The 26,276-nt window shown below is 32.7% G+C and overlaps 7 protein-coding genes and 1 non-coding gene across 8 annotated transcripts; 4 read left to right on the forward strand and 4 right to left on the reverse strand.

Moving 5' to 3' along the window:
- Position 1: 1 nt before the first annotated feature.
- On the forward strand, positions 2 to 880 carry PHYBLDRAFT_177107 (hypothetical protein; the record flags this gene model as incomplete). Its single annotated transcript, XM_018437854.1, has 2 exons — positions 2 to 294; positions 389 to 880. Coding segments are annotated over exons 1-2 (654 nt in total), but the record flags the coding sequence as incomplete, so codon positions are not given.
- Positions 881 to 1,028: 148 nt separating this feature from the next.
- Positions 1,029 to 2,587, forward strand: PHYBLDRAFT_23073 (hypothetical protein; the record flags this gene model as incomplete). The annotated part of the gene is made up of 6 exons (XM_018439793.1): positions 1,029 to 1,196; positions 1,320 to 1,502; positions 1,599 to 1,680; positions 1,816 to 2,115; positions 2,187 to 2,411; positions 2,499 to 2,587. Coding segments are annotated over 6 exons (1,047 nt in total), but the record flags the coding sequence as incomplete, so codon positions are not given.
- A 471-nt stretch (positions 2,588 to 3,058) lies between these two features.
- Positions 3,059 to 4,683, reverse strand: PHYBLDRAFT_68144 (hypothetical protein; the record flags this gene model as incomplete). Its single annotated transcript, XM_018441894.1, has 6 exons — positions 3,059 to 3,144; positions 3,268 to 3,680; positions 3,906 to 4,220; positions 4,308 to 4,365; positions 4,429 to 4,545; positions 4,620 to 4,683. 6 exons carry the CDS (start codon positions 4,681 to 4,683, stop codon positions 3,059 to 3,061), a joined length of 1,053 nt encoding a protein of 350 aa, XP_018295087.1.
- Positions 4,684 to 6,824: 2,141 nt separating this feature from the next.
- On the forward strand, positions 6,825 to 8,199 carry RIM15 (Rim15 response regulator; the record flags this gene model as incomplete). The annotated part of the gene is made up of 5 exons (XM_018430833.1): positions 6,825 to 6,918; positions 7,237 to 7,401; positions 7,469 to 7,578; positions 7,661 to 7,990; positions 8,155 to 8,199. The coding sequence occupies 5 exons, from the start codon at positions 6,825 to 6,827 to the stop codon at positions 8,197 to 8,199; spliced, it is 744 nt and encodes a 247-aa protein (XP_018295088.1).
- A 179-nt stretch (positions 8,200 to 8,378) lies between these two features.
- On the forward strand, positions 8,379 to 10,709 carry PHYBLDRAFT_142560 (hypothetical protein; the record flags this gene model as incomplete). Its single annotated transcript, XM_018430834.1, has 8 exons — positions 8,379 to 8,404; positions 8,530 to 8,678; positions 8,761 to 9,041; positions 9,132 to 9,273; positions 9,432 to 9,628; positions 9,685 to 9,886; positions 9,976 to 10,122; positions 10,300 to 10,709. 8 exons carry the CDS (start codon positions 8,379 to 8,381, stop codon positions 10,707 to 10,709), a joined length of 1,554 nt encoding a protein of 517 aa, XP_018295089.1.
- Positions 10,710 to 13,806: 3,097 nt separating this feature from the next.
- Positions 13,807 to 13,878, reverse strand: PHYBLDRAFT_t82. The gene has a single exon. It is a non-coding gene; the product is annotated as a tRNA-Gln (tRNA).
- Positions 13,879 to 19,105: 5,227 nt separating this feature from the next.
- Positions 19,106 to 19,727, reverse strand: PHYBLDRAFT_158059 (hypothetical protein; the record flags this gene model as incomplete). The annotated part of the gene is made up of 2 exons (XM_018433724.1): positions 19,296 to 19,727; positions 19,106 to 19,221 (listed from the first exon to the last, which is right to left on the reverse strand). A coding segment is annotated over exon 1 (416 nt), but the record flags the coding sequence as incomplete, so codon positions are not given.
- Positions 19,728 to 24,711: 4,984 nt separating this feature from the next.
- On the reverse strand, positions 24,712 to 25,741 carry PHYBLDRAFT_165542 (hypothetical protein; the record flags this gene model as incomplete). The annotated part of the gene is made up of 5 exons (XM_018435256.1): positions 24,712 to 24,769; positions 24,845 to 24,933; positions 25,234 to 25,409; positions 25,439 to 25,501; positions 25,570 to 25,741. 5 exons carry the CDS (start codon positions 25,739 to 25,741, stop codon positions 24,712 to 24,714), a joined length of 558 nt encoding a protein of 185 aa, XP_018295091.1.
- Between the last annotated feature and the right edge of the window lie 535 nt (positions 25,742 to 26,276).

A 26,276-nucleotide genomic window follows, 5' to 3' on the forward strand; every position in this document is an offset into this window, starting at 1 on the left:
TAATAAAGTGATTTTTAGAGTAATTATTATTAATTAGCTAGTTAATTAATTAATAAATCTCAAGTACTTGTATAAACATATATTCAAACAAATTTCTTCTTCTTTACCTTATTTTAAATATCTTGAAATAATATGGGAAGATCAAAGAAGCGTCAGCAAAAGAGAACAGATAATCCTCACTCTTCTTACGGGGCAACTACCAATGACACCTTGGAGGAATCAACATCCCCCTATCAACCACGAACCAGATTCTTTGGTCAATCACATTATTCATCAATCCCAGAATCAGTTGATGTAAATAACTAGTAGCAATTATAAATAATGTTAAATAAGTCTTTCTTGCTTTTATATATATATATATATACTAAAAACACTAACAACAACTTAGGCTAGCTTTGGTCAAAGAAGACAAGACGTCAGTCACAATCAGCCAACGGGTTACTTTAGTACATCACCCTCTCAGATTTCAAATGACATACGAATTGACATGAGCAGTCCAAATAACAACACAAGCACTACAAATGGCAACACTGCCAATGACTCGTTGAAAAGAGACGTATTGAATCCAACTTGCTCAGTTCACGATGGAAACACACTTTATGGGTCTGATGTCGATACTAGCTCCAAGGCAGACTCGATTGAAGGCGATGTATGTTTCCCACCTTCTAGTAAAGGCGAAGATACCGGAATTGATTTTGACGCAATGGAAGCCTATATCGAGAAAGAAAATGATGATATGATGGACCAGACCAAGCTGAATAAGGACAACAGCACTGGTGGTGCTGCTGCTGCTCTTGGCGGAACTAGAAAACATTGTCGGAGGCTGTCAACTATGGGAGCACCAGATAACAGACGTAGTTCATATGCTGACATGCTAAAAGTAAGTGCAGAAAGAAAAAAAGAAAGAAAACAACAACAACAAATAAAGTAAAGTTTATGTGTATATTCATTCATTCATTAATATTATATATATATATATATATATATATATTAAATAACAGTATCAGAATGGTCAGCAAGAATCAGATCCATTTCGGTTTACATATTTTTCTCCTGACGAACCTGCTACTATCCACGCACGATCATTTAGTGAAATTCCTATGCGTGGAGAGAAGCTGAGCACAATGATCAAAAAGGGGTGTTTCTGGATAGATATCCTGGATCCTACAGATGAGGAAATGCGGGCGTTGAGTTCAGTAAGAAAGAAATGCATACTGATAGACTGATAGACTGATTGACTGCTAGATAGCTAATAATAATAATATCCTATTTCTGATGTACTGTGTTGTGTTGTATAAATAATAACAACAAAACATTAGATATTTCGGATTCATCCCCTAACAGCCGAGGATATTAGTATGGAAGAACAGCGAGAAAAGTGCGAAGTGTTCAAAAACTATTACTTCATTTGTTTCCGTACATTTGACCAAGACCAATTCTCTCCAACGTATCTCTCTCCAAGTGCACTCTACATTGTGGTTCTCAAAGAAGGTGTACTGACGGTATGTTTACGCATATATTTAAATACAAGTCCAGGCAGCAAAGGAGAAGGAGCTAAAGAGGCTTGTGATTCTTATGATGATTATCTTTCCAAATAGTTCCATTTTCGTCCAATGCCTCATCAGCACAACGTTCGAAAGAGAATAAAACAACTCAAAGACTACATCAATGTCACACCAGGTAAAACGGAAAACAAATAAATAAATAAATAAATAAATAAAAAGCCTATAGATAGATAGATAGTTACAAAAGAAGAATAAAACAACGCAAACAATAAAATGTATAGCTGATCCTGACCATATTTATGAATATTAGATTGGATATGTTATGGTCTTTTGGATGACATTACAGATTCATTCGCTCCTTTGATTAGGGCGGTAGAGTTTGAAGTGGACTCAATTGACGAGCTGGTTCTCATCCTAAAAGAGTCGGAGCAGTCAGATATGTTGAGGCGGATTGGCTACTGTCGAAAGAAGATGATGAGTCTACTGAGACTCTTGGTTACCAAAGCAGATGTTGTAAAGACATTGATAAAGCGAGGCGAGGTCAAACAAATAGACGGTACTAGACCAGCATTGAGTAATGAGGTTGCATTATATCTTGGAGATGTCCAAGGTAAGTAAAAAATATATGCAATTGTATAATTATATTGACTTTGATATTAATGTTCTTGTATGATATATTAGATCACATAATTACCATGTTACAATCTCTTAATCATTACGAAAAGATTTCCTCGCGATCTCATTCGAATTACCTTGCCCAGATATCAATTGAAATGACTCAAACTAATAATGAAATCAATGACATCTTGTCAAAGTTGACTGCACTCGGTAGTATACTGGTCCCAATGAATCTTGTCACTGGTCTTTGGGGAATGAATGTTCAAGTACCAGGTCAATTTCAAGTAAGTCTATTAAAGAAGAAATAACAATAATGTTTACCATTTGAAAAAGCAATTTGATTAATGAAGTTTGATTAATGATAACAATAGGAAGACTTGACCTGGTTCACTTCCATAATGCTGTCAATTTTGATATTCTGCGTTGGATCTACTATGCTTATGAGATACTACAACATTGTATAAAACGTTTATAATTATTTTTAAATATACAAATATATAGATTCTCTCTCTTTCTCTCTATTTTTCACATATACACACACAAAATTTCGTAAATTTGCTCTTCAGTTTTGCTGCTATATATCTATATCTACTATATATATATATATATGCATATTTCTTTATTTATTATTTCAAAATGTATAAATCTTTTCTTTCAAACCATTAATGCAGGTCTAATAAACATACAAGTACCATTACCATTAACATTACCAGCACAAGCACCAGCACCAGCACACACACACACGCACACAAATAAGCAACTAAGCAAACAAGCAAACAAGCAAACAAGCAAACAAGCAAACAAGCAACTGAAATCACACGCACGCACAAATTTATATATATACTCTTATTCTCTTTCTTTCATCTGCATCTGCATTTTTATTTACTGTTTAAATTATATATGATGTGTACACCCGCTCATAGTGCCTAGATGAATTACAATTTTGGAAGGGAAATAGGAAGAGCTGGGATCTTTCCACCTTCACGAACACCATAGAGACGAACACGTTTCAGACCACCATCTATAAAGACACAAACACATACACACACACACACGCATGAAATGAATATTTTAATATTAAAGAAAAGAAAATAAAGAAAAACAAAAGAAGAAATTTAAATTTAAATTTAAATGTTGGACTTACCGGGGATAATGGTAATCTTGGCATGAGTGAATACTTTGTCCGAATGAGGCAAGTCAAAGTAAAACAGGTTGTGAGGCCCAACGCTGGACTTTGGAATAAGAGTGGTCCACTGGGCATCTGGACCGGGCACCTCGTCGTTGCCTACGTTGGTTGCTTCCAAAAGGATCTTGTTGGGGTAGTTTCCTTTGTAGTGAGAGGTATCGATTTCGGCTTTTAACAAGTGGCCCTTGTCGCCAAGACGGATGACGGCGTAGTCAGAGTGGCCGGGCACACGCGAACGCTTTGTCTCCCAGCCGTCTCCCATGTTCTGTCCGCGACCGGGCAACAAAAGGTTGCTTCCAGGGGTGTAGTGCTGGTTACTGACATCGACTGCGCGACCGCCGTTTCCAACAAATGCAAGATCAAGAATTGCACTATTAAATTATAAACAAAGAAGAATTAAAGATGCTAAGTTTATATATATATGTGTGTGTGTATGTATGTATATGCATGCATGTGTGTGTGTTATGAATTATAAAGAAATAATATAACCTATTCACTTTATCTTCTTCTTCTATTATCTTCATCTATATATTTCGATTTATTGTCATGATTCTGTTTTGCTTCTATTCTCTTATAAGAAATGTATATGTACGTACGATGTGTCTTGGGGCCAGATGGGACTGACGTTGCCATAGGCACGGAAACGAGCAATGCCGCCGTCGGGGAAATTGTTGAGACGGAGATGGGTGTAGACGGCGGTTTCTTTTTCGAGCAAGAAGACATTGTGACAGCTCGGGGGAAGATCTACGCGGGGCAGGATTTCGGTCCACTTGGTGTCCTTGCTCTGGACATCGCCATCGAGTACAAATGCAGCCTCAACAGACGCAGCAGGTGCCTGGTTACCAGTAAAATAATGGGTATCGATATCAAATCCTCGGAATGAGCCTGAGAAACCGAGTTTAATAATTGCCCTACAGAAAAATAGATAGATAAATTAATTAATACAAGAAGAATATAGATAAGCTTATCTCTTGTTATTTTTGTTATTTTGTTATTACCAATCATAAGTTGGGTTGTGACGCTTCGACTCCCAGCCGTCCATCCATGCACCAGTATCTTTATTTAATTTGATTTTATTTGTTAGTAGTTGAATAAATAGACATGACCCATAATACTTACCAATAAACTTTCCAGGAGCATGAACGGGTGGTGCCGGGTTAATCATGTTTGTGGCAGGTGCAAAGAATTCATCGGTTACAGCTACGATGGTACTACCAAGAGCAGAACTGGCCAAATCTATGGATATTTTCAAATAAAGGTATTTAGAAAAACGATATATTGTTTTGTTTTCTTTTTGGTATCTTTCATACCAACACATTTTCCAAGAGGGGATGTTGGGATTTCTTCAAATTGGATACGCTTATAGGCAGCCATCGTATTTATTGTTCGTATTTGTATTAGTCTTGGATAATAGAAACGTCAAAGGTACTTCTTTTGTCAGTATTAGATAAAGAAATATATATATTAAAAAAAACAGGTACAAAAGATAGGACTTGGTTCCTTGTCCTTTTTTTTTATATACATTTATAGCCATCAAAAGCATAGACAGTCACAAACATAATAGTAAAAATATAATAGCAAAAATACCCTACAAGACTAATTTCCGCAAATATACCCCTCTTTCTTTTTTCGCGTTCTTTATTGTGTCGAATCACGTCACAGGAATCAGACGTTTTTTTTGGAAGGGGTGGTGAAATTTCATATTTTTAATTTTTAATTTTTTAATTTTATGTTATCAGGATCAAAAAGAATACATATATGGCTTGGACAGAACAACAGACATTTTACAATTTGTGTAGCTGTGCACTGGCCTTTATTAATATTGGGTTACTTATTTCAATGCCTTTGAAAAACATTATTTTTTTATTTGGTGGGGATAATATAGATTGCTATTAATTTATCCATGTGAAAAAGAGAGTAGAGGAAGTTCTGTGAATATTGCTTGATTGACTATACTACATATTAAATACCGATATTTTCTATTGTATTCAAAAATAAAAACAAAACAGGGACTTGTATGCTATTGAATTGAATATTAGAATAAGAAAAGAGCCAAGATAAGATGTGTTGTCATCAAACCTTGTAATCGCGTGAGAAGTGGTCTCCAAACTATAATATTCTAATTCTTTACGGATAAACCTTTTGTTTCAATTTTTTGTAGTTTCTTGTCTTGTAGTTTAAACAAGAATGATATCAGGTATTGAATCAATTCAGTTAATCACTCGATCAAATAAATATATATTAATTATATAATAGTATAATATAAATAATAACAATAATATTATTTTCTCAGTTTTAATATAGATTCTACTGTGGCGGCATAAATCAATCATTTATCTGTAATAATTAGATTTGAATCAAGTAACTTGATCTTGTGTGTACATATATACTTGTCTTATTAAATCAATACATAGAGATAGCAAACAAAGAAAAAAATAGACTGGAATTTGATCTTTCTAGAAAATGGTCAAATGTATGAATAAATTACAAGACAAAGTATTGATCAAATAAAATATAGATATATTGGATCTTACTACTACTTCTACTTCTACTTCTACTACTAATACTTCTTTTTCTACTTTTGGGTTGACAAGCATTTAATCGCTCATCCAATCAAACCGTCCAAATCATTATTTTGTCGCGTGGCCTTTTTTTTTATGTATATAAATAAATTATAATATAAATATATTTAAAAGAAGAAGAAACCAAAAAAGAAAAGAAGCCAAAAAGCAATAAGGCAGTAAGGCAATAAGGCAATAAGGAAAGGCAGAACAAAAATATAACAAATATTTTAAATAGAAAAAAAAACGTATAATAAAAAAAATTCCGATATCAAAAAAACTAAATGAGACAAAAAAAAGAAAAAAATATATAAAATAAAATATGTTTTATTTTAATTATAATTCTTTCTTTTTTTTTCTTTTTTTCTTCTTCTTCTCATCACCAAAGAATAATAATATTACTACTACTACTACTACCAGCAGCAGCAGCACTGCCACTACCACTACCACTACCACCACTGTCAGCACCACTACCAGCAGAAGCAACAGCCAAAGAAGAAGAAGAAAAAGAAGAAAAAGAAAAAGAAACCTCCATTAGACTTACTTTATATATACATTTCTCCATTTCGAGTTCCATTATTGTTACTGTTCATTAGTGCAATTCTCACCGGCGTCCCTTGTCTCTTTTTTATAATATAATATATTTTATAAAATAAAATAAAGAAAAGTAAAGAAAAGAGGTAATGAAAAGTAAAGAAAAGACACATATACAAAAATGGGAATAAAGGGAGTAGCCAGTAGTAGCCAAAAAGCCACCAATTAACAAACAAATTAGTACTTCATTACCATTACACTTTTTGATAACAACAATACTCACACTACATACCACATTCACAATCATTACTTGTCATAAAACCAGTACACAACATAAACACAACGCTTTATCTACTTGTCTGTCTTTGGATATATTTTTTTCTTTCTTTGGAACCAAAAGTCCCAAGTCATTTAGTAGCCATGAATTTGCCTCTTTGCTCTGTCTTTCTTATCGACCCACACATCTCTCCCACGGACAAATATTTATCTGAGCTCAGGTCAATATTTGGACAAGGTAAATAGCTGTAATATATATTATGGATAAAGTTATATATTTCATTTCCAAATGAGAGAGATAATAGCCAAGGATAGTGTATATCTCAACTTGTTATAATCTGCCTTACCTTGCCTTACTTTGCCTTACTTTGCCTTGCTTTGCCTTGCTTTGCTTAACCTAACCTAACCTAATCTAATCTAACCTAACCTAACCTAACCTAACTTCAACCTCAAACTCACCTCATCTTTTTCTTTTTCTTTTTTTTTTTACTTTAATATATTTTTTTAATTTATATTGATTTTTTGATGTTTAATTTTATTTAAATTGTTCATCCAGTGACTGTTGCAACAGACCGAGATCTATTTGATCTACTAACCCAATATCCAACTCTTCATTTACCAATCCTGGTCCTCGTCTTTACCGAGAAACCCCAAGACAGCGGCTTCCAACTGCTTCGAACTATTTCAACAAATCATTCTGCTAATGGAATTATACCGATTGGTAAACATAAATCATTGATCCAATAGCAAATAATCAAATATTAACTAATACAATATATATATTTTAGCTTGCTCTACTTGCGATTCACCTCCTTTTATATTCGAGTGCATCAACCAAGGAGCCAGAGACTTTATCATCAAACCATTTGGAAAAGATGCGACAAAAACATTATTTTTGGTAAGTGAATTCATAAATATCAGCATATCAACAAATAATTAATTAATCAATCAACCAACCAACCAAAAATATATTCTTTTAGAACATTCATCGATACAAGACATTAGAAAAATCATATTCACAAAACGGTACCACTCCAACTACTCCAACTACTCCAACAAACATACAACATCATACACCTCCTTTTCCCAACTTTCCTACTACAATTAACACTAATACTAATAGCAATAACATTATCCCTACCACTACTACTTCCTCTAATAACAACCATCCCAACGACAACAACAAATCTGGGTCTTTTTCTCCTAATCACCTTCATTCTCAACTAAGTCATCTCGCCCAACACAGCCATTCCAATCGCAAACACCAATCATGGCACCACAGTTCTCGATTGTCTCAGCTGAATGGAAAGGTTTGGAAAGCATTTGAAAAAAGATTAAAAGATGTGTTTTTGAGAGACACTTGGTGAGTATCTATAGTTAAAGAAGTAGTTATAACCCTATGGTAATTAGTCGTAGCTCTAACTAGTAATAGTTAGCATCTGAATATATAAATATCTATTGAATTCAAATAAAGCAACAACAACAACAACAACAACAACAACAACAACAACAACAATAACAATAACAATAACAACAATAATAACAGCAATAATAATAATAATACTTTTTTTTTTGGTTTTCATATATATATTTTTCTTGGGCTGTTTTCTTTGATTTCTTTTTCATTCTTTTGGTTGTTGATCCAATTTTAGGCTAGCATCTACGGTTACAGGTTATTTTCTTCCACATTTTAATCGCATGAGTCCAGTTACCTCTCTATTACCGTACGTACAAGCTTGGCTGTTTTTTTTTTCTCTCTCCCTTTATACCCTCCTTTATATAAGCAATCCATAAATGATTTAATTAATTTAATTAATCAATTGGCCAATGATAATAATTGTATTTGCAGTGAGAGGAAACAACAGCTCAAGGAGTATGTTTGCGACTGGGGATTCATTACATTGGATCTGTCCGAAAGAGAATTGGTAGAGTGTGTTTTTATCATCATTAGTCAAGTAATGGATCATCCCGATTTGATCTCTATTCGGATCGATTCTGGTGAGTTGCAATTTTATTTTCGAATTAATTTTAAAAGTGTGCTACTAAACAAAGAACTTAAATATTTCTTTTATATTACAAGACGCTCTTTACAACTTCTTGTTCGATGTCTGTAATTCATATCACCGTGAAAACAATTATCACAACTTTCGCCATGCAGTTGATGTGTTGCAGGCCACCTATTATTTTCTCTCCAGAATCGGTTGCATTCAATTACCAAACACACCCGTAGAGACCCACAAGAAGAGACCAAAGATAGCAAACTTAGCCAGAGATCTCTTGAGACCAATTGATACCTTTGCATTATTGATGGCAGCTGTTGGCCATGATATTGGGCATCCAGGAGTAAATAACATGTTTATGGTAAGAGAATATATCTATATATATATGTGTGTGTGTGTGTGTGTGTGCGCGTATAGAAAAGAACCTAATATACTTTATCTATATATATAGATAAACTCCTCGACACCTCTTGCGATCCTTTACAACGATCGTTCTGTTCTGGAAAGCTTTCATTCGATGGCATTTTGTCATTTATTACAACAACATGGATTTAGACAATTGGTAGACGTCAGAAACTATCCAGAATCTGCTGGTAAGAAAATAAGATATATATAGATATAAATAGGGAGGACTTGAATTATGTATTTGTGTACAAGTGTGTACAGTATGTAGTGTTTTATTAATAAGTGTCTCTCTTGCTATTTATTATTATTATTATTATTGTTGTTGTTGTATTGGTAAATTCAATAGTGCCTTTCCGGAAAGTAGTAGTTAGCAGTATTCTGGCCACTGACATGGGCCGGCACGAGGAATATGTCAAAAGTGTTGAAGAACAGGCAGTCCGTTTAAAGAAGAATGCCATCAATTTCCAAGATGAGCGACAATGTGAACAAGAGCGGTTGATTATATGCGGAGCATTGATCAAATGTGCTGATATCAGCAATTGTGTAAGTATAACAGAAGATTATACTTCTATATCTTATATATATGTCTACCTGTTTAGGCAAGACCATTCTCATCAGCAGAGAAATGGGCCAAGCTATTGGTAGAAGAGTTTTGTAAACAGGGAGATTTAGAGAAAGAACTAGGTATGCCAGTCTTACCGATGAACCAGCGAGGAAAACTCCCCTTGGAAGATTTCCAGTTATCTTTTAAGCGTAATGTAGCCTACAAATTATTTACCGCAGTGAAAGATGTATTACCAGGTAAGAAAGATGTCCATATAGATATGTGTGTGTAAGCTCTTTTCACCTAATAATCTATGTGTCATGTGTATGATATACTTTTACTATAGAAATGGAATTTACTGTAAAAGGAATAGACAAAAATATAGAACTCTGGGAAGAAATGAAGCGACGTGGTCACCATGACTCTGGGGTAGGTGAACTCTCTTCAGAGAATGTTGAAAGCTGTCGACGATCATCTCTGGTAAACTATGTTGGTAGGCTAACTTGACTTTTTCTTTCTTTCTTTTTCTTCTTCTTCTTATATCTCTTTTTTTTCTTCTAATTATTTCTATTGTTATTGCTGTAATTGCGGCTATCATTATTGCTATGTAATATTTTTTTTGTGTGTGTATATGTATATTCTACTTCTTTTTTTTATCACCAACACACAGAGGCCGTAACGGTCCTTCACGACAACGACTACGGCAGCTACAGTGACGATAAAGACAAAGGCGTGGGCGAATATGAAGGCGAATATGACGATAGTGATAACGAGAGTGATAATGATAATAATAGAACACACGAGAAATCCACAGCAGAAACTGCAGAGACTTCGGGAAATAGAGCTCTTTGTGTGGAGGAAGCAGTAATTAAGGAGGACGGGGATGATAACAATAGCACCAGCGCCAGCAAGAAGAATAACAAGACCAACGCCAGTATCAGTCTCAACAACAGTGTCAATGGCTGTGATAATAATTTTGATGGTACTGGTTTTGAAGACAAGTGTAGTAGTTGTCCACAGTCCGAGTCTCGTAGAAAGGCAGGCTGGATTGCACCAATATGCCGATGTATAATTCAATAGACAAAGACATATATATATAAAACATATACGCACACACACACACACACGTTCACGCTCTCCCTTTTTTTATATTATCATTTCACTTCTCCTTCTATTAGTATCATTATTTCTTTCCTCTTTTTTTTACGTTCCTTTCATTTTTAATGCGTGTATTGTACAGAGACAGTTCATCGACTTCTACCTCTACCTCTACCTTTTCTTCTTCTTTACATATTCTCTCTACCATTTACTACACCATTATATAACTTGTAAATTATTGCTTTTAATTTCTAAATTTTCTTTTATTTTTTTCATTTTTTTTTCTATTCAATTTGCTTGTATATTATACTATATTATATTGTATATTTATATGGGTATCTATATCTATATTTATGATTTCTTATTTCATGTATTTGCTTGTTTCTTGTAAGCTAAAAAAGAAACAACCCAAATTCAATACAAAAACCCGTGCTTGTGTGTGTGTATGCTTGAAGAAATAAACATAATAATAATTCAAAAATCTAGAAAAAAATCAATTTCAATTTCAATTTTCCCTAGAAAAAGAATGACATTACAGCTAAATGCATACATTAATCAATTAGACAATAAATCACGCGCTTGATTTTTTTCTATTGCTGTAAACTTACTTTGACAAGGTCTTTTATGGCCTGTCTAAAAAGGAGCAAGTTAAATGTACTTGGTACAAATGCATGTTTCTGGTGTCATTGCTTTTATATGTATATAAGCCAGGATATATTTTTACTCTTACCTGCTTAATTGTTGGACATGCTTCGATTTCCTTTTCTTTTCCCAATGACATTATTATAGATTACATTTTCTATACGATACAACTTTGGATAGACATCCCGGTTTTTTTATTGGATGTATATAGATTTGTGTTTGTATTTTAAAAGCTCCGTAGTTTTTACTGCACATGAGTTACTCAATAATCGCTTAAACCATGTCTGATGGCAGATACTCTTTTGAATAATTCTTGCTTTACGGTTTCCAAAAACAAGACTTTAATAGAAAAAAAAAAGCTATCAACCTTAAAAGCCAAGAAGTATTAGTAAGCAATCAATGCCCTTTTAGCTTTTTTTCTGTTCTTCTTTTCTTAATTACTATAGAGAAAGAATGGTGCTTCCTTGAGGACCTTCGAAAAGGCTTTTTGCACATCCTTTATTTTCTCACCCCCTGGCTGTCATAAAATATTATCTAAATCTACTTTTTAACAAATGTAAAGTTTTGTAATCATCTTTTTATTGATACCTTACTGTATTTTTACTGATTCTTTATCAACTCTTAATAAATTATATACACACTCAAATTTTATTCTCGCGCAAAGCTATAAATATAATTTCACTATATGTATCTAAGAATCTATAAAAAAATAATAAGAGAGAGATAAAGAGGTCTAATTGCCAGAGTTAAATCAGACATCCCATAAATTTCTTTTCTCATTACAACAATAAAGAACTACTTTTTTAAATATTCAAAGAATAGAAATTCTACGAGAAAATAAAGTTAAAATTATAAATAATTATTAATTAAAAAGGCACTATCATAATCTTGTATTAGGTAACCTAAGAGTTAGCATTTTAAACCATTTGCGTAAAAATAGGCCAAATGAAGTATCAATTATTGCTGTTATTATTATTTTCAAAAAAAAAATAAAGTAGTTCTAACTCTAATGTTTTATTTTCCTATAAAACTATTCGTTGAAAATTTAACAGATATCTAGATATCTAAACCCAAACCTTATCCTTTGGAAAGTCTACATTTCCGAAAGTCTACATTTTCTGGTAGTAGATAAAGTATTAACAAAAATAGTAACTGTCAATTCCTTTTCTTTCACTAAAATATACACTCTTACCTGCACATTTCAAAGATTAATATTTAGGCAAATAAAAAACGTGTATTGCAACAGTTTTGTGAGAATTAGAATGTTAATCTATTCCTAAATTATTGACATGAAAACCCAATACCAGCATTGGTCTTGAAATGTTTTAATAAATAAATGTGTGATATGAATAGCATGCTATGAAAAAATTATAAACATCTCTAACAAACCTTATATCAACATTACTACTGCTGATACAAAGCCAATGGGATAAATATATATTTCATGCAAGGCTGTTTATACTAACATAAAGAATTATAATGAGCCAAAGATAGCTTTGAGTATTTTTTTTAGAGAAAAGGAATTAAAATAAGCAAGTGTTTCAGTCTCTTCTATATCAATGCTTTTATGTTGAAATCTTATTTGTATGGGATTATTCCTATTAAAAGTTACATTAATCTAACTGATAAGTGTTGAGTTGGTGTGATACAACATTGTCAGAAAAATAGTAATAGAAGTGTTGCCAATGAGTTCAAAAGGCAAAATATGTATAGAGAAAGATGAATTACTGTGATAACGCTTGGATCTATCCAACAATAAGGAGATGTAGTAAAATATGTTTATAAAGAACAAATATATCAAGAAATATGCTTATAACTATCGTGAAGAGTGGTTATAAGTCAGTGACAATGAAATAAATATATAAGCAAAAGTAATAAGAGATTTGATCAATAAAATAAAGATGGATAAGAATAATGTTTTTATTATTACTTCATCTGAATATTTTTATATCAGAACAATCTATACTAATTTGTTGTAAAGTTCTTCTAATGCAATACCAAATGATGAAATACAATACACAAGAATTAAAGGAAATTCTGCAAAAAGTATCATACTTCTTTTATAGGAATGGTCAGACCAGATAAAGAATAGTGTCATTTTTTATCTAAGTTGCTCTTTTAATGCTACAACAGTGCTAAAATTAGTCGAATACTGAAAATCATAAATCAGAATAAAAAAATAAAAAGAGAATAGAAATATAAATAATTTTTATTAAATAAAATATTGTTTTCTTTTATATCTTTTCTAAATCTACTCAGAAATTATAGATATCTGTTTCAGTTTCTATTTTACTTTTGTTAAGCTATGTGTTTTTTAATTCGTTTGTGAGCAAAAGAGAATAACTTCAACTGTCATTCTTAAAAGAAAGCTACGTGTAATAGCAATTGTGATTGGCTGGCAAAAATTCGGGCACAACAGGCAGCTTTAAACAAAAAGAGGTCTCGCCGAGATTTGAACTCGGATAATGAGAATCAGAATCTCAGATGCTAACCATTACATCACGAAACCTTGATGTATTATTAATATTATAAAAAAGTTAAAAACAATAACCCAACAGTATAAAAACGGACAAAGAAGTAAACTTGATAATAAAGAAGTATACTTAAAGAAGTATGATCAAACAGACAAAGAATATAGTAGATAAAATGTAATTATATTATGAACTAATTGCTATTGCTATTGCTATTAATTATTTAGAATGTTTATTTAGATGTCTTATTCAATATAATATCTTTTTTATAAGATTATTAATTAATATTATGAATGAAATTATTATAATAGGGAGTTTCATCAGCTTTAGATGTTGACTATTGGATATAGCAGTAGTTTAAGCACCAGCCAATAATAATAAGTATCAAAAAAAGACTGGAAAAGCCCCTAATGACTCTTGGTTGATATGTTTTCTCTTATATATATCAAAATTTATATATATATATAATACTCTTGATTAGAGTACCTATAAATATAGTGCCTATGCTCAAATCTCTCACAAGTAAGTTAGACTTCTATAATCTGGTATCAAAATAGCTATTTTTATATAGATTGATTATATTTTATTTTTAACTTTGCTTCTATATGAAGTTTGCTATTAATTGTATATAAAATACAAAATTTACAAAATTTTGGCTAAGTCATGACATCTAGAGTATCGGACTATTTTTTTAGATGCTTAGATGCTTGTTTTTTATTTTTTGAAGGTTTGTTACAGCCAATTATTTTCTGAATTAAACCACTGCTATATCTAACAGTCAACATTCAAAGCTGGTAAAACCTTTTAATAATACTATTAGTTTATATAAAATTTGATGACTGACTACTATTATATTTGTATGTGAAAAGATAGAACAATAAGTATTTTGAGATTCTTTTTTACTATTTTTATTAAAAGTTTACATTGAATTAAGTTATTTTAATAAAAGTTATTTTATTTATGATATTTATATTTATTGGAATATATCCAGTTACCTTGAATATGAGTTATTGTAATGACTTTCTAATAATATTTTAAGTATTTATTAAAGATGATTCAATAATAGATTAGATACATTGTTATTATATTTCAGATAGAACTTTATATTAGGTAATTATTTAAAGTAACTTTGATAGAGAATTCTGTCTGGATTAGTATATGATATTGGATATTAAAATATTTCAGATATAACAGTCACACTACATTTAATTAAAAAAATTAGTAGTTGTTGTGGTGGTTGAAGTTGAAGAAGTTTTTAAGAGGAAGAATTGAAGATTTGAAATTAGGAATGAAGATTCGTGAGAACTTGTATAGGTTTTGTTTATTGAGAAAGATTTTGTATCAAAGTTTGATGAGGTTCCTACACTGAACTACTACTGCTATTTATATTGTTTTAGATTGGGAAAATTATATGACTGGGGTCAGGTAATCGATCCTATCTGAGCCTTAATCAGAGCAACGTGATCTTGGGATAATTAATGTATGATTAATTATATAAATGTGTGTAGTCCCAATGAAGTATTAACATCGAAAGTAAATGTGTTTATGAGTTATAATTATGCTTATAATAATCCACTGATGTATCCCATATTATGGTGATATCATCATATGAAATATAATTACTATCATACATGCTAAACCTGTGTGTTAAATAATAAAGTAATTGGTAGACACCTTTGACTGGAATAGCTAAGGTCTTATATTATTTCCTTCAGACTTATTCTCAATTACAGCAGTAGTAAATACTCATTTACAACATTATTCTCCACCAGATTCAACAATATCTTTTGTTGATTTGGCAAAACATCTCATCTTAACTATTTATTAATTTGTCGAATTGCTCAATTTCATTTGGGTCAATTACGCTCATAATTTTTTTTTATACTTCAAGAGATCTGCACTGTAAACTCAGCTCCGTGGATTACGTGTTTATTTTATCAAATTTTTTGTTGCTCTTCTTTTGAACATTCTTTCTTCTCTACTCAGTGCGGTAGGAAGCTTACTTCTATTGTACTCTTCAATGCGATTCCTTTTTATTTTACCATCATGTCTTGGAATTTGAACTGTTTTCTTTAATGAGGCTGCACTCTTATTCACTAATTCTGTGGCTCTCTCATTCTCTAAACGTTCGATTTCTCTGACCTTCTTCCAATACTTTTGTATTATTGTGGGATTGGTAAAATCGTTAGCCATTTGCCATGTGTTTGCCCGTTCATCATAACCAACCCATTTTACCAGATATTCTCTTTCACCAGCAGCACCACGATGATCGCGAATGTCTTCAACTTCATAGAGCTCATTCTCAATTGTAGATTCATTGATGGTAACTATCTTGAGTTCTGAGGGTATGTAATTTCGGTGCAACAATTCTCCTTGCTCATCCTTTAGTTCATACGATCCTCCTTTATTTCTTCGAACCACTGTATAAGGACCTTCATAGATTGGTGCCAATTTATTTGGACGATGTGGTAATTTGACCATTACGTGTGTTCCTTTGGGGATGTCTATTAAGATGTTCTTGTGATCGTATTTCTTTTTTAACTCTTCGTTGATCCGCAAGACTCTTTCGTTTATGGCAGGGAATATTATTTTATCCATATATTCAATCTGCTTCTCCAATTCATCAATTGTTACCATGTTTTTGGGAAGAGAGAATTTTGCTTTATTACCATACTCATCAGGTACATTAACTCTGCGAGCATACATTAGTGAAAAGGGTGCACTCAGTGTCTTTTGAGGAATATGTCTGTTTATGCATAGCTGAACAATTGGTAAATAGTGACACCAGTCATTGCTGTTCGCTCTCATCATTTTCCGTACAGTATTCTCTGCAACTTTCACACTGGCTTCAGCAATACCATTTCCTTGTGGATGATATGCCGTTGAATATCTTTGATCAATACCAAGCTCTTTCGATAGACTTGCCATTAAAGAATTTCTAAATTCCAACCCATTGTCACTTTGCATTACTTTGAGAAAACCATAATCTCCAAATATTTTTATCAATGCCTTAGCTATTGTTGTCGAGTTTTTGTTTGGTAATGGTCTCAAGATGATATACTTGGAACAAACATCAACTAACACTAGCATATACGTGTGACCATCCTCTGATACTGGGAATTCACCGCATAAGTCAATTGCAACATGATCAAATGGTTGGAAAGCTACAACATTGGTCAATGGGTGATATCCTCTTTTGCTGATGTTGTGCTTCTGACATTCAGAGCAAGAACGAATACTCTCCTTTGCTTCTTCATATATATTAGTCCAATGTAATCCTTGAGAGTAAAGATCATTCACCATAGCTTGACTACCAAAGTGACCAAACGAATGTGCTTCTTTTAACAAGCCATTTCGCTTTTCTTCAGGAGGCGACATATAGTCAGAAGTCTCTGATACATTTTCGATGAGTTGTGTAGCAAGTACATTTAGCACTTTGTCCTTACTGTACTTTTTCTTACGAATAATAACTCTATCTTTAGATTGCAAGTGTTTTGTTCTGATTTTTCTCAATCCATCATCCTCCACCAGCTTGTAACTATCCTCTGGAGGATACAAGCAACTCAACAAGTCTGGTAGTTTATTCAACAAACCAGGAATATGGACCACCTTAAAATCAAAGTCAAGAAGTGTCTCAATCCAGCCAATTATCATGGGATTAGCAATTTTTTGTATGTGAAGATAAGTGAGTGCTTTATGATCAGTAAAAATGGTGAACTGTCAGCCCCATAGAAATGGATGGAATTTATCAAGCGCCAAAACGACTGCATACAATTCTCTTTTGGTGGTGCTCCATTGCCGTTGGGATGGGCTCAGGGAAGTTGACACAAAACTAATATACTTATCACGCCCTTGATCGGCGCGCTGAAAAAGCAGGCAGGCTACTCCATAAAGGGAAGCATCTGTGGCCACATACATTTCACGTGACATATCTGTGTAATGAAGAATTAAATCCTGATGCAGTATGTCCTTTAATGCTTTAAAGCTTCTTGTCTGCTCATCTGTCCACAGCTCAGCTACATTGTTGGCATGACTTAATCATGAAATAGGTTCAGCCACCTTCGAGATCATGGGAATATAGTCTCTGAAGTAATTAATCAAACCCATAAATTGCTGAATTTGTTTCGCAGTTTTAGGAATAGGCCATTTATCAACGTTTGTCAACTTTCGCTTATCAACCTTGGTGCCTGTCTCATTGATGACAAAACCAAGCAATCGCACTGAATGTTGAAACCAGACACATTTATCAGAGTTTAGAATCAACTTCGCCGATGTCAATCTATCAATCACTATTTTTACATCCTTAACATGCTGCTCAAATGTTTTGCTAGCTACAATACAATCATCAACAAAATTCTGCACACAGTCAATTTTATCAAACAAAGTTGCCATGACATGTTGAAATTGTGATGTAAGCATCTTCAAGCCAAAGCAGCCTTTAATGAAGCTATATTGTTGCCCATCCAAATGAGTGAATGTTAATTTATGAACATCTTCAGGTGCAACTTTGAAACGATGGTAGGCATTCAATAAATCCAATGTGGTGAAAAATTTCTTTCCACTCAAATTCTGGAATATCGTTTGGATTTTAGGAATTGGATAGTTGAATGTGGGAGGTAGGATCTGATTCAATAATCGCACATCTAGACAAACTCGGTGACTCACAATCTCTCCAGCTTTGTTTCTTTTAGGCACAAGCAACATAGGACTGTTGAAGGAAGTATTGGTCTTGGACTTGACAATCGTGCCTGTCTCAAGCCATTCTTTTACTTGTTTATCAAGTGTTGGTTGTAGAGCATGGGAAATAGGATATTGACGTCTATAAGCTGTGGCGTCTTCTTTTGTGGGTAATCTAACTAGAGATTCTGATAAAGGACAAGAGGACTCGACTGGGATTTTCTTATTTTCATCCAGTGAGGCCTGAATTGACTGAATAAATTCTGCTTGCTGTATTTCCGTACCAGCTGGCGAATTATCCGGTTCAAACTTTTTCTCTTTATCAATATTTAGATTCTCATACACAGCGGCATAGTCTTTAGTGTTATCTGAATGAATATATTCTCCTTCGATATCGTATGCAACATTAATCAATCCGATGTTCATTTTTGTTAAGATATCTCTTCCAAGAAGAATATCAAAATTAAATCCTGTATTAAACTCTAACACCTCGGGTGCATGCTTAAACGTAATTCCATTCACATATTTAAAATTTAAAGGATCAGTTTTTCCCAATCGCTTAGTACCACTATTCTTTAACAAGAAAGTGAAGGAACCATTTGATGAATTTATTTTATTTATATTTAAATTTTCATTCAAACATTGTAAACTAATGAAAGTGCGTGCACTGCCAGTGTCAATCATTCCAAGTAGTTTGTGGTTCTCTACAATAATAGGAGTGGTTAGATTAAATGCATCATTGGCTTTAACCCTTCTCTCAATTTTGTCAAGTAGGTACTTACAGTTGAAAGACATGTCTTCGAGCTCCAAGTTGACACTGTCTTGGATCGCCTTGAGCACTTGCTCAGACTTCTCCTTGGCAGGGACCTGCGAGACCATCAGGACTGGCTCACTGTCCTTACAGACGTGGCCACGGAAGTAGTTTTCTCCACACCGCCTGCAGGGGTTGCGCTTGGTGGGGGCAGCTACTTTGGCCTTGTTGTTGGCCAGGGTGAAGCATTTGCTCGACTCATATGTAGTATTCTTACCATGGTGCGAGCAGAAGAAGGAACGCTCCGGCTTACTGATTCGGTGCTGCTGGTTGTTGCTGGAGTGCACCTTCTTGCGAGGGTACGCCTCCATTCTCTTCTTTTCCATTCTCCTCTCAGTGTGCATGTTGGCACCAGGAATGAGCTGGGTAGCTTTGGCATACATGTGATTTTCGTCGCCAAGGATGTCTCTGCCAATCTGCGTCAACTGCTCCACAGTCCAATCTCTTTTGGTCTCGCCATTGAAGTCCAATCTGGTCATGGTGAGCCGCAAGAGTGTCTGTACTTGCCTAGTCAAGGAAGCGAGGAAGCGGTCGGCAACACGAGCATCGTTTTTGGGGAGGCCGGCATCATACACAGTCTGAAGGAACTTCTTGGAGTAATCTCCAATCGACTCAGAAGGAAGCATTACCATGGTAAATACCTCTTTTACCAAACGGGATGTCACCAAGCGCGATCCATGTCTTGCTGTAAAGCAGATCTTGGCCGCGTTCCAATCTACACACTTCTTCAAATCCATCTCTACCCATCCATCATCACTATGAGGCAAGCAGAGCAGCAAAAATCTCTTCCAAACTAGTTCAATGTCCTGAAGGGACGACTCAATAACCTTTTGGAAGGTGCGAAGGAAGTGGTCTACTGAGTGAAAGACCTCTTCATTCAGGAAGGATCTAATCACATCGTCTGCCAACTGGAACTTAGGAAGATCTCTTCTATTAAGAGTCAACCCTCCAGTGCGACTGCTCTTCTCTACAACTTTCACAGAAGGCAAAAGGTACTGACTGCATGCTATTTCTATATCTATCATTTCTTTGACGCGTCTGACCTTATTAAGGGCTAATTCAGCTGCTTGCTCATCATTCATAGCATGAGCAGCACTGACAGCCTCTACATGCTGTTGAAGTTCTAGTCTAAGTTTCTCTGACAAAGACAAGACTGTTGTAGCAGCATTCGCTACCAAGGGACGAAGGGGAGAGGGAGCGACAAATTGTCCAGGGGTGGAGCTGGCAAAGGAGATGTTGTCACTCAGACTGGCGATGAGGTCCTCCTCAGTCATGACGGACATGGCATCCTCATCATGAGCAGGGATGATGGTGGCGGGGTAGTTCTCAGCAGAGGGGTTCATGGTAGTTCACAAAAAAAAATGTTGTGGTGGTTGAAGTTGAAGAAGTTTTTAAGAGGAAGAATTGAAGATTTGAAATTAGGAATGAAGATTCGTGAGAACTTGTGTAGGTTTTGTTTATTGAGAAAGATTTTGTATCAAAGTTTGATGAGGTTCCTACACTGAACTACTACTGCTATTTATATTGTTTTGGATTGGGAAAATTATATGACTGGGGTCAGATAATCGATCCTATCTAAGCCTTAATCAGAGCAACGTGATCTTGGGATAATTAATGTATGATTAATTATATAAATGTGTGTAGTCCCAATGAAGTATTAACATCGAAAGTAAATGTGTTTATGAGTTATAATTATGCTTATAATAATCCACTGATGTATCCCATATTATGGTGATATCATCATATGAAATATAATCACTATCATGCATGCTAAACCTGTGTGTTAAATAATAAAGTAATTGGTAGACACCTTTGACTGGAATAGCTGAGGCCTTATATTATTTCCTTCAGACTTATTCTCAATTACAGCAGTAGTCAATACTCATTTACAACAGTAGTAAATAAGCTATATTTACTACTAATTAAAGAGAATGTTTTTGAGTCTGAATTGCAAACGTTTGCAAATTTTTATTTTATATGGCAAATTAAATTCCAGTATTTGTTTTTCAAATTTCATGATGGAAGCCATTTAGTGAGCATTTGAAGCCAACAGTTAGGGATTCTCTGATTTTTTTATTTCAAATGCTCATTAAATTTCTAGTAAAAATTATGCTTTTTTTTCTCACTTCAAAATAAAATGTATGATAGCCAGTAGTCTCTTCTTCATACTTAATAAAATAAGCCTTGGAAAGTCAAGTTTATTAAGGTTTATTTCCTTTAAATTTCTTAGTATCAATGTTTTCAACTTATAATATTCATAACTGTGTCTGAGCTTTATTCTTATTTTTGATTGTACTTTACAAATAATTATTTTTTAGTCATTTTGAAATTATCATAACTGTTATATTTGCAGAATCTGGGATATAAACTATCTGACTTAGAAATCTGTGACTCAAGTCAAAGTAGTAATCTGAAACAACACTGACAATAAGTAGTTGTTATCCAAGAGCCAATACACTTCCTTAAACTATTGCGGACAATATAACATGAAAATATTTTCTCAAAAAACAGTAACAACAGGAACGAATATCAAGGAACAAAAGATAAATTTTTCTAAGGGAAAAAGATATAAAAGAGATAGAAAACATCAAGCTAGAAATATTATCTTTCAACAGATACAACAATTTCTCAATAAACTACCATACAAAAGTCTCACTTTATTCATCGTCTCCATATCATCTCATATCTCTTCAATCTCAAGTTTATTATAATCAATTCAAAATACTTCAATAACTCAACACCCTCTCTTTTATAGTATTATTATTACTAATTTACTGAATAGTAGAGTAGCATATTTAATTTATTTAGCTTCAAATAGATTGATAGTAAAAGTATAGTAGTAAATCTATATATAAAAGAATTAATAATAAATTTAGTGAATTAAATAATAAACTAAAGAAATCTTTACTAGATATAGAACATATTACTGTGATCATCTTTTATTTATATAGCAAAAAATATAAAAACTTTTTATAATAATATTATTATCCTTTAATTCTATTTGCCAATTATCACAAAACAGAAAAGGGAGAGAGTAAAAATTATGTTCTATGTCTAATGATGATTTCTCTGATCTATTATTTAATTTACAGTCAAAATAAATTTCTTTGGTAAATTTAATGAGACTGTCAAAACTTTCACTAGATATAAAGCATATTGCTACTTCAGAGTATCCAATTTTTTGGAATATCATTATTGTGGAAAGAAAGAAAAAAGTAGGAAATGTGGACAAAAGAATTTGTGAGAACTTATATATGTTGTTTATTTCAAAAAAAGTAAAGAATAATAATATCTGATTGTTTTTCTATATAAAACTATCTACTTATATTTATATGTTTTTTTAATTTGTAATTCAATGTGTATGTTGTGAGAAGAAAATAAAGTAAAATACTATATAGATGAAAGAATTCGTGAGAACTTGTGTAGATTGTTTATTTTAAAAGAAAAGTAAAGAATAATAAAATTCAATTGTTTTTCTATATAAAACTACCTACTAATATTTATATGTTTTTCTAATTTATAATTCAGTGTGTGCTTAAGTAATCTTTATCACAACGAGCCATCTTCCGGAAGTATTGTTTTCTGGAAAGATCTGGAGAGACTAATTGATATAATACTTCTCTAGTCAGATCAGTTCAAGAGTTTTAGTAAAGAAGAACATTTATGCTATTGGTAATACTTTAGTATTCCAACCCAAATACTTGGGTAATGTTTTATAATATTAAATAGTTGTAGTTGTAGTCTCTCAATTAAGTATTTGTATAATAAAAGAAATATGTAAATGAAATATAATGATGTCATATATACTATGGAAAAAAAGATAGTTAGACTGGTGGTTAGACTGGTGGTTTGACTGGTGATTTGACTGATGTTTTGACTAGTAGTTTGACTGGTGGTTTTTTGCAAGTTTTCCATTCAAACCACCATTGAGTTTAAACAAAAATAAATGACTTTCTGCACTCTGTTCTTTAATATGTTGTTTGTATAATATAGCAATATTCTTTTCTTAGTATTGACTTTTCTGTTGAATGTGTTTTCTTTTATTTATTATATAAAGCTTACACATCATTAGATACTTTTATTTGGTACTCTCTTATAGAACAATTATTGTTTTAAAATGTAGCACTACAGTAGAGAAAATGGTAACATGTTACCACTTTGGTAACATAACTGCCATTTTTTATTAAGTAAAAAATGGCAGTTATGACTCTGTATAAGGCCAAAACAGGCACTGTTACCATTTTTTACTATGTAAAAAATGGCAGTTATTTATTATGTAAAAAGCCAAAACAAGCACTGTTATCATTTTTTTCATAATAAAAAATGACAGTTATTTATTATGTAAAACGCCAAAACAGACACTGTTACCATTTTTTCAAAAAAAAATCAAGCATCCTTCCTTTCCTCTATTACATTCTTTCTTTTGTTCTATTGCTTTCAATTCTAGCACAACCTCTTGTTTTTCCTTTGCAGCTTTAACAGAATGGTCTGTTTTTTATTATACAGTATTGAATTGAGTTTAATTGAATTGAATTTTTATTTCAATACATGGTTTTTTTAAATGAAAATAATAATAATAATAGTAATAATGAAAAAACAATTCCATTGGTCACTTGCAATAAAAAATGGTTCTGTTTAGCTACTGCAAAACATATACAGTAAAACACTACTATTCAAATTTTATTTCATATACTTTGGGTATTCTAATATATCTTAGATAGCACTTATTATTTTTTACTGATTTCTACAAATATACTAATATTAGAGAAAAAACTTAAAATAAATAAATAGATATAATATTATTATAATGCTTATCTTTATATAATATGCTTACTTGTTTAGTAAAATAAGCATTTACTCTAAGAATATATATATTAAAGAATGTATTAATATTTAAGATCTATATATAAGAAAAGCAATAAAACATAAGCACTATAGAAAGTCGTTATTGTAGAAGAAGAAAAACTTGAGCAAAGATTCAAGTCATGTAACATGAAGCTAATTTGAATCTGATTCATACAACTGGAATGAGCATCTTTTTAGAAAACTCAAAGTGTTTATTCTACTCAATATACTTACATATAATAGAATGACTCCCGAGTATAATATATCAGTACAAAAATATTACTATTAATTTTTTTCTCAAAAAAAAGACTATATACTATTTCCTTTTATATTTGAATGTAGTGGAATTGTAAATGCTGTACATTAGCTTCAAATTCTTGTAATCACAACATTAGCAATCATATAAAAGAGGTCAATAAATTTTTTATATGAAAGAAAAAAGGAATAAAAAACATAAAAAGAAAAATGACAAGATAAGAAAAAAAATGCACTAAAGACAAACTAAAAAAATCAAACTCGGCCAATCACAGCAGCCAAACTATGATCTTTGGCTTCTCTTGTGAGCAGGCTCGACACTTGCTGTAGGTGGAGGAGACCTACATAAAAGAGTAAGAAGTTTATATTAGTTTTGTATTAACAGTGCATGAGAAAAAGCAACAATGGTAACTTACAGCACATCTGCCATTATGGGCGACTCAACATCACCAGTTTCTGACATATCAGGAGAAGAAAGCGAAGAATCACTTATGTCTTGCTGTGTCTATAGCATAATAAAAGGAAACGATGTTAATTAAAGTTTACAATATATAGATTTGTTAATTGATAAACTTACTTTGTTCTTCTCTGCCATTCTTCTCTTGTGCATCTGGTTGTCGCTCTTGAAGCTTTCCCAAAGAAGGCTTCTTGCACACCACATTCTTTTACATTAGTAGATGTGCAATCCACCATTCTTTGCCAACCTCTCCAAATGCATCATGTAGTATTCCCTGTTTTTCTCTGGGATATTCTTCTATTCTTTTGAGGCCGCAGGATAGTCTTTGTCAATGATATCATGCTTTACCATACGGCCTAATGTTTTGAGATGCAGTCTTTTTACTGTCAAATCATGATCTGAAAGAGGGACTAATGGGGGCAAAGACTGCCCTTGTGAAACTTCTTTGCAACGTGCCTTCCAGTCCTGCTCGTGAAGAATCTGAAGCAACAGATTGTATTTTTGTTCTTCGTTTTTCCTTTGAACTTGCCGCCAGTATTGATTACTTGCTTACCAAGCTGATCAGGGTATTCTGTGAGCTGGGCTCTTTTCACAGACTTGGCAATGCGCTCAAGAGCTACAAAAAATGTATGACAATATTAATAAAGTAAATAAACATCTAAGCACAGAATATATATGACTTACAACTCTGCTCAATAATGCTTTGTTGCATTGTAGTTAGATCTTCTGCACTGACTGCTGGCGCAAATTGATTGCTGAATTGCCTTTGAATCTCGCGCAATGCTTGCTTGATTTCAGCAAGATCAACCTCAATATTTTGAATTGAGTTGAGGAGAGTTGTGTTAATATCAGACATGTTTAAGTTTTTTTTAGCTATAAGCAGTGAGTTGAAAAGAAAAGGTGATAGTTTAGACAGGTAGAATAAGAGCAATTTGAGTTTGAGAAAGGCAATGATTTATTACAAGCAATTGATAACTATTTATATGAAAAAGATACAGACAGATGTACAAACAAAACATATAAAAGAAGGGATGCTTATGCACTTGTATGCACCTATCTGCACCTGTCTGCAGTAGCTTATGTGAACATGATACAGTCTTTTTGTGTCAACACAACAAAACTGTAAGAAATATAAAGATAAAATGAATTAGACTTTAAATCAATATTATATGTATAAATGTTCATACTTTGCACCGTCTACATATTAAACGTTTTAAAGTATATGATATAATAATATAACTTTATACATATTGCAGATATAGCATGAAATTTGGTTAAAGTTCTCAATGACAAAACCCTGTACCAGTTAAAATTATAACTTTAAATATACTCTACAGTAGCTATATAACATCTGAACATCATATAGTTAATTAGCCTCTTTTTATCAACAG

Source organism: Phycomyces blakesleeanus, assembly GCF_001638985.1.
Source record: "Phycomyces blakesleeanus NRRL 1555(-) unplaced genomic scaffold PHYBLscaffold_5, whole genome shotgun sequence".
NCBI classification, from domain to species: domain Eukaryota; kingdom Fungi; phylum Mucoromycota; class Mucoromycetes; order Mucorales; family Phycomycetaceae; genus Phycomyces; species Phycomyces blakesleeanus.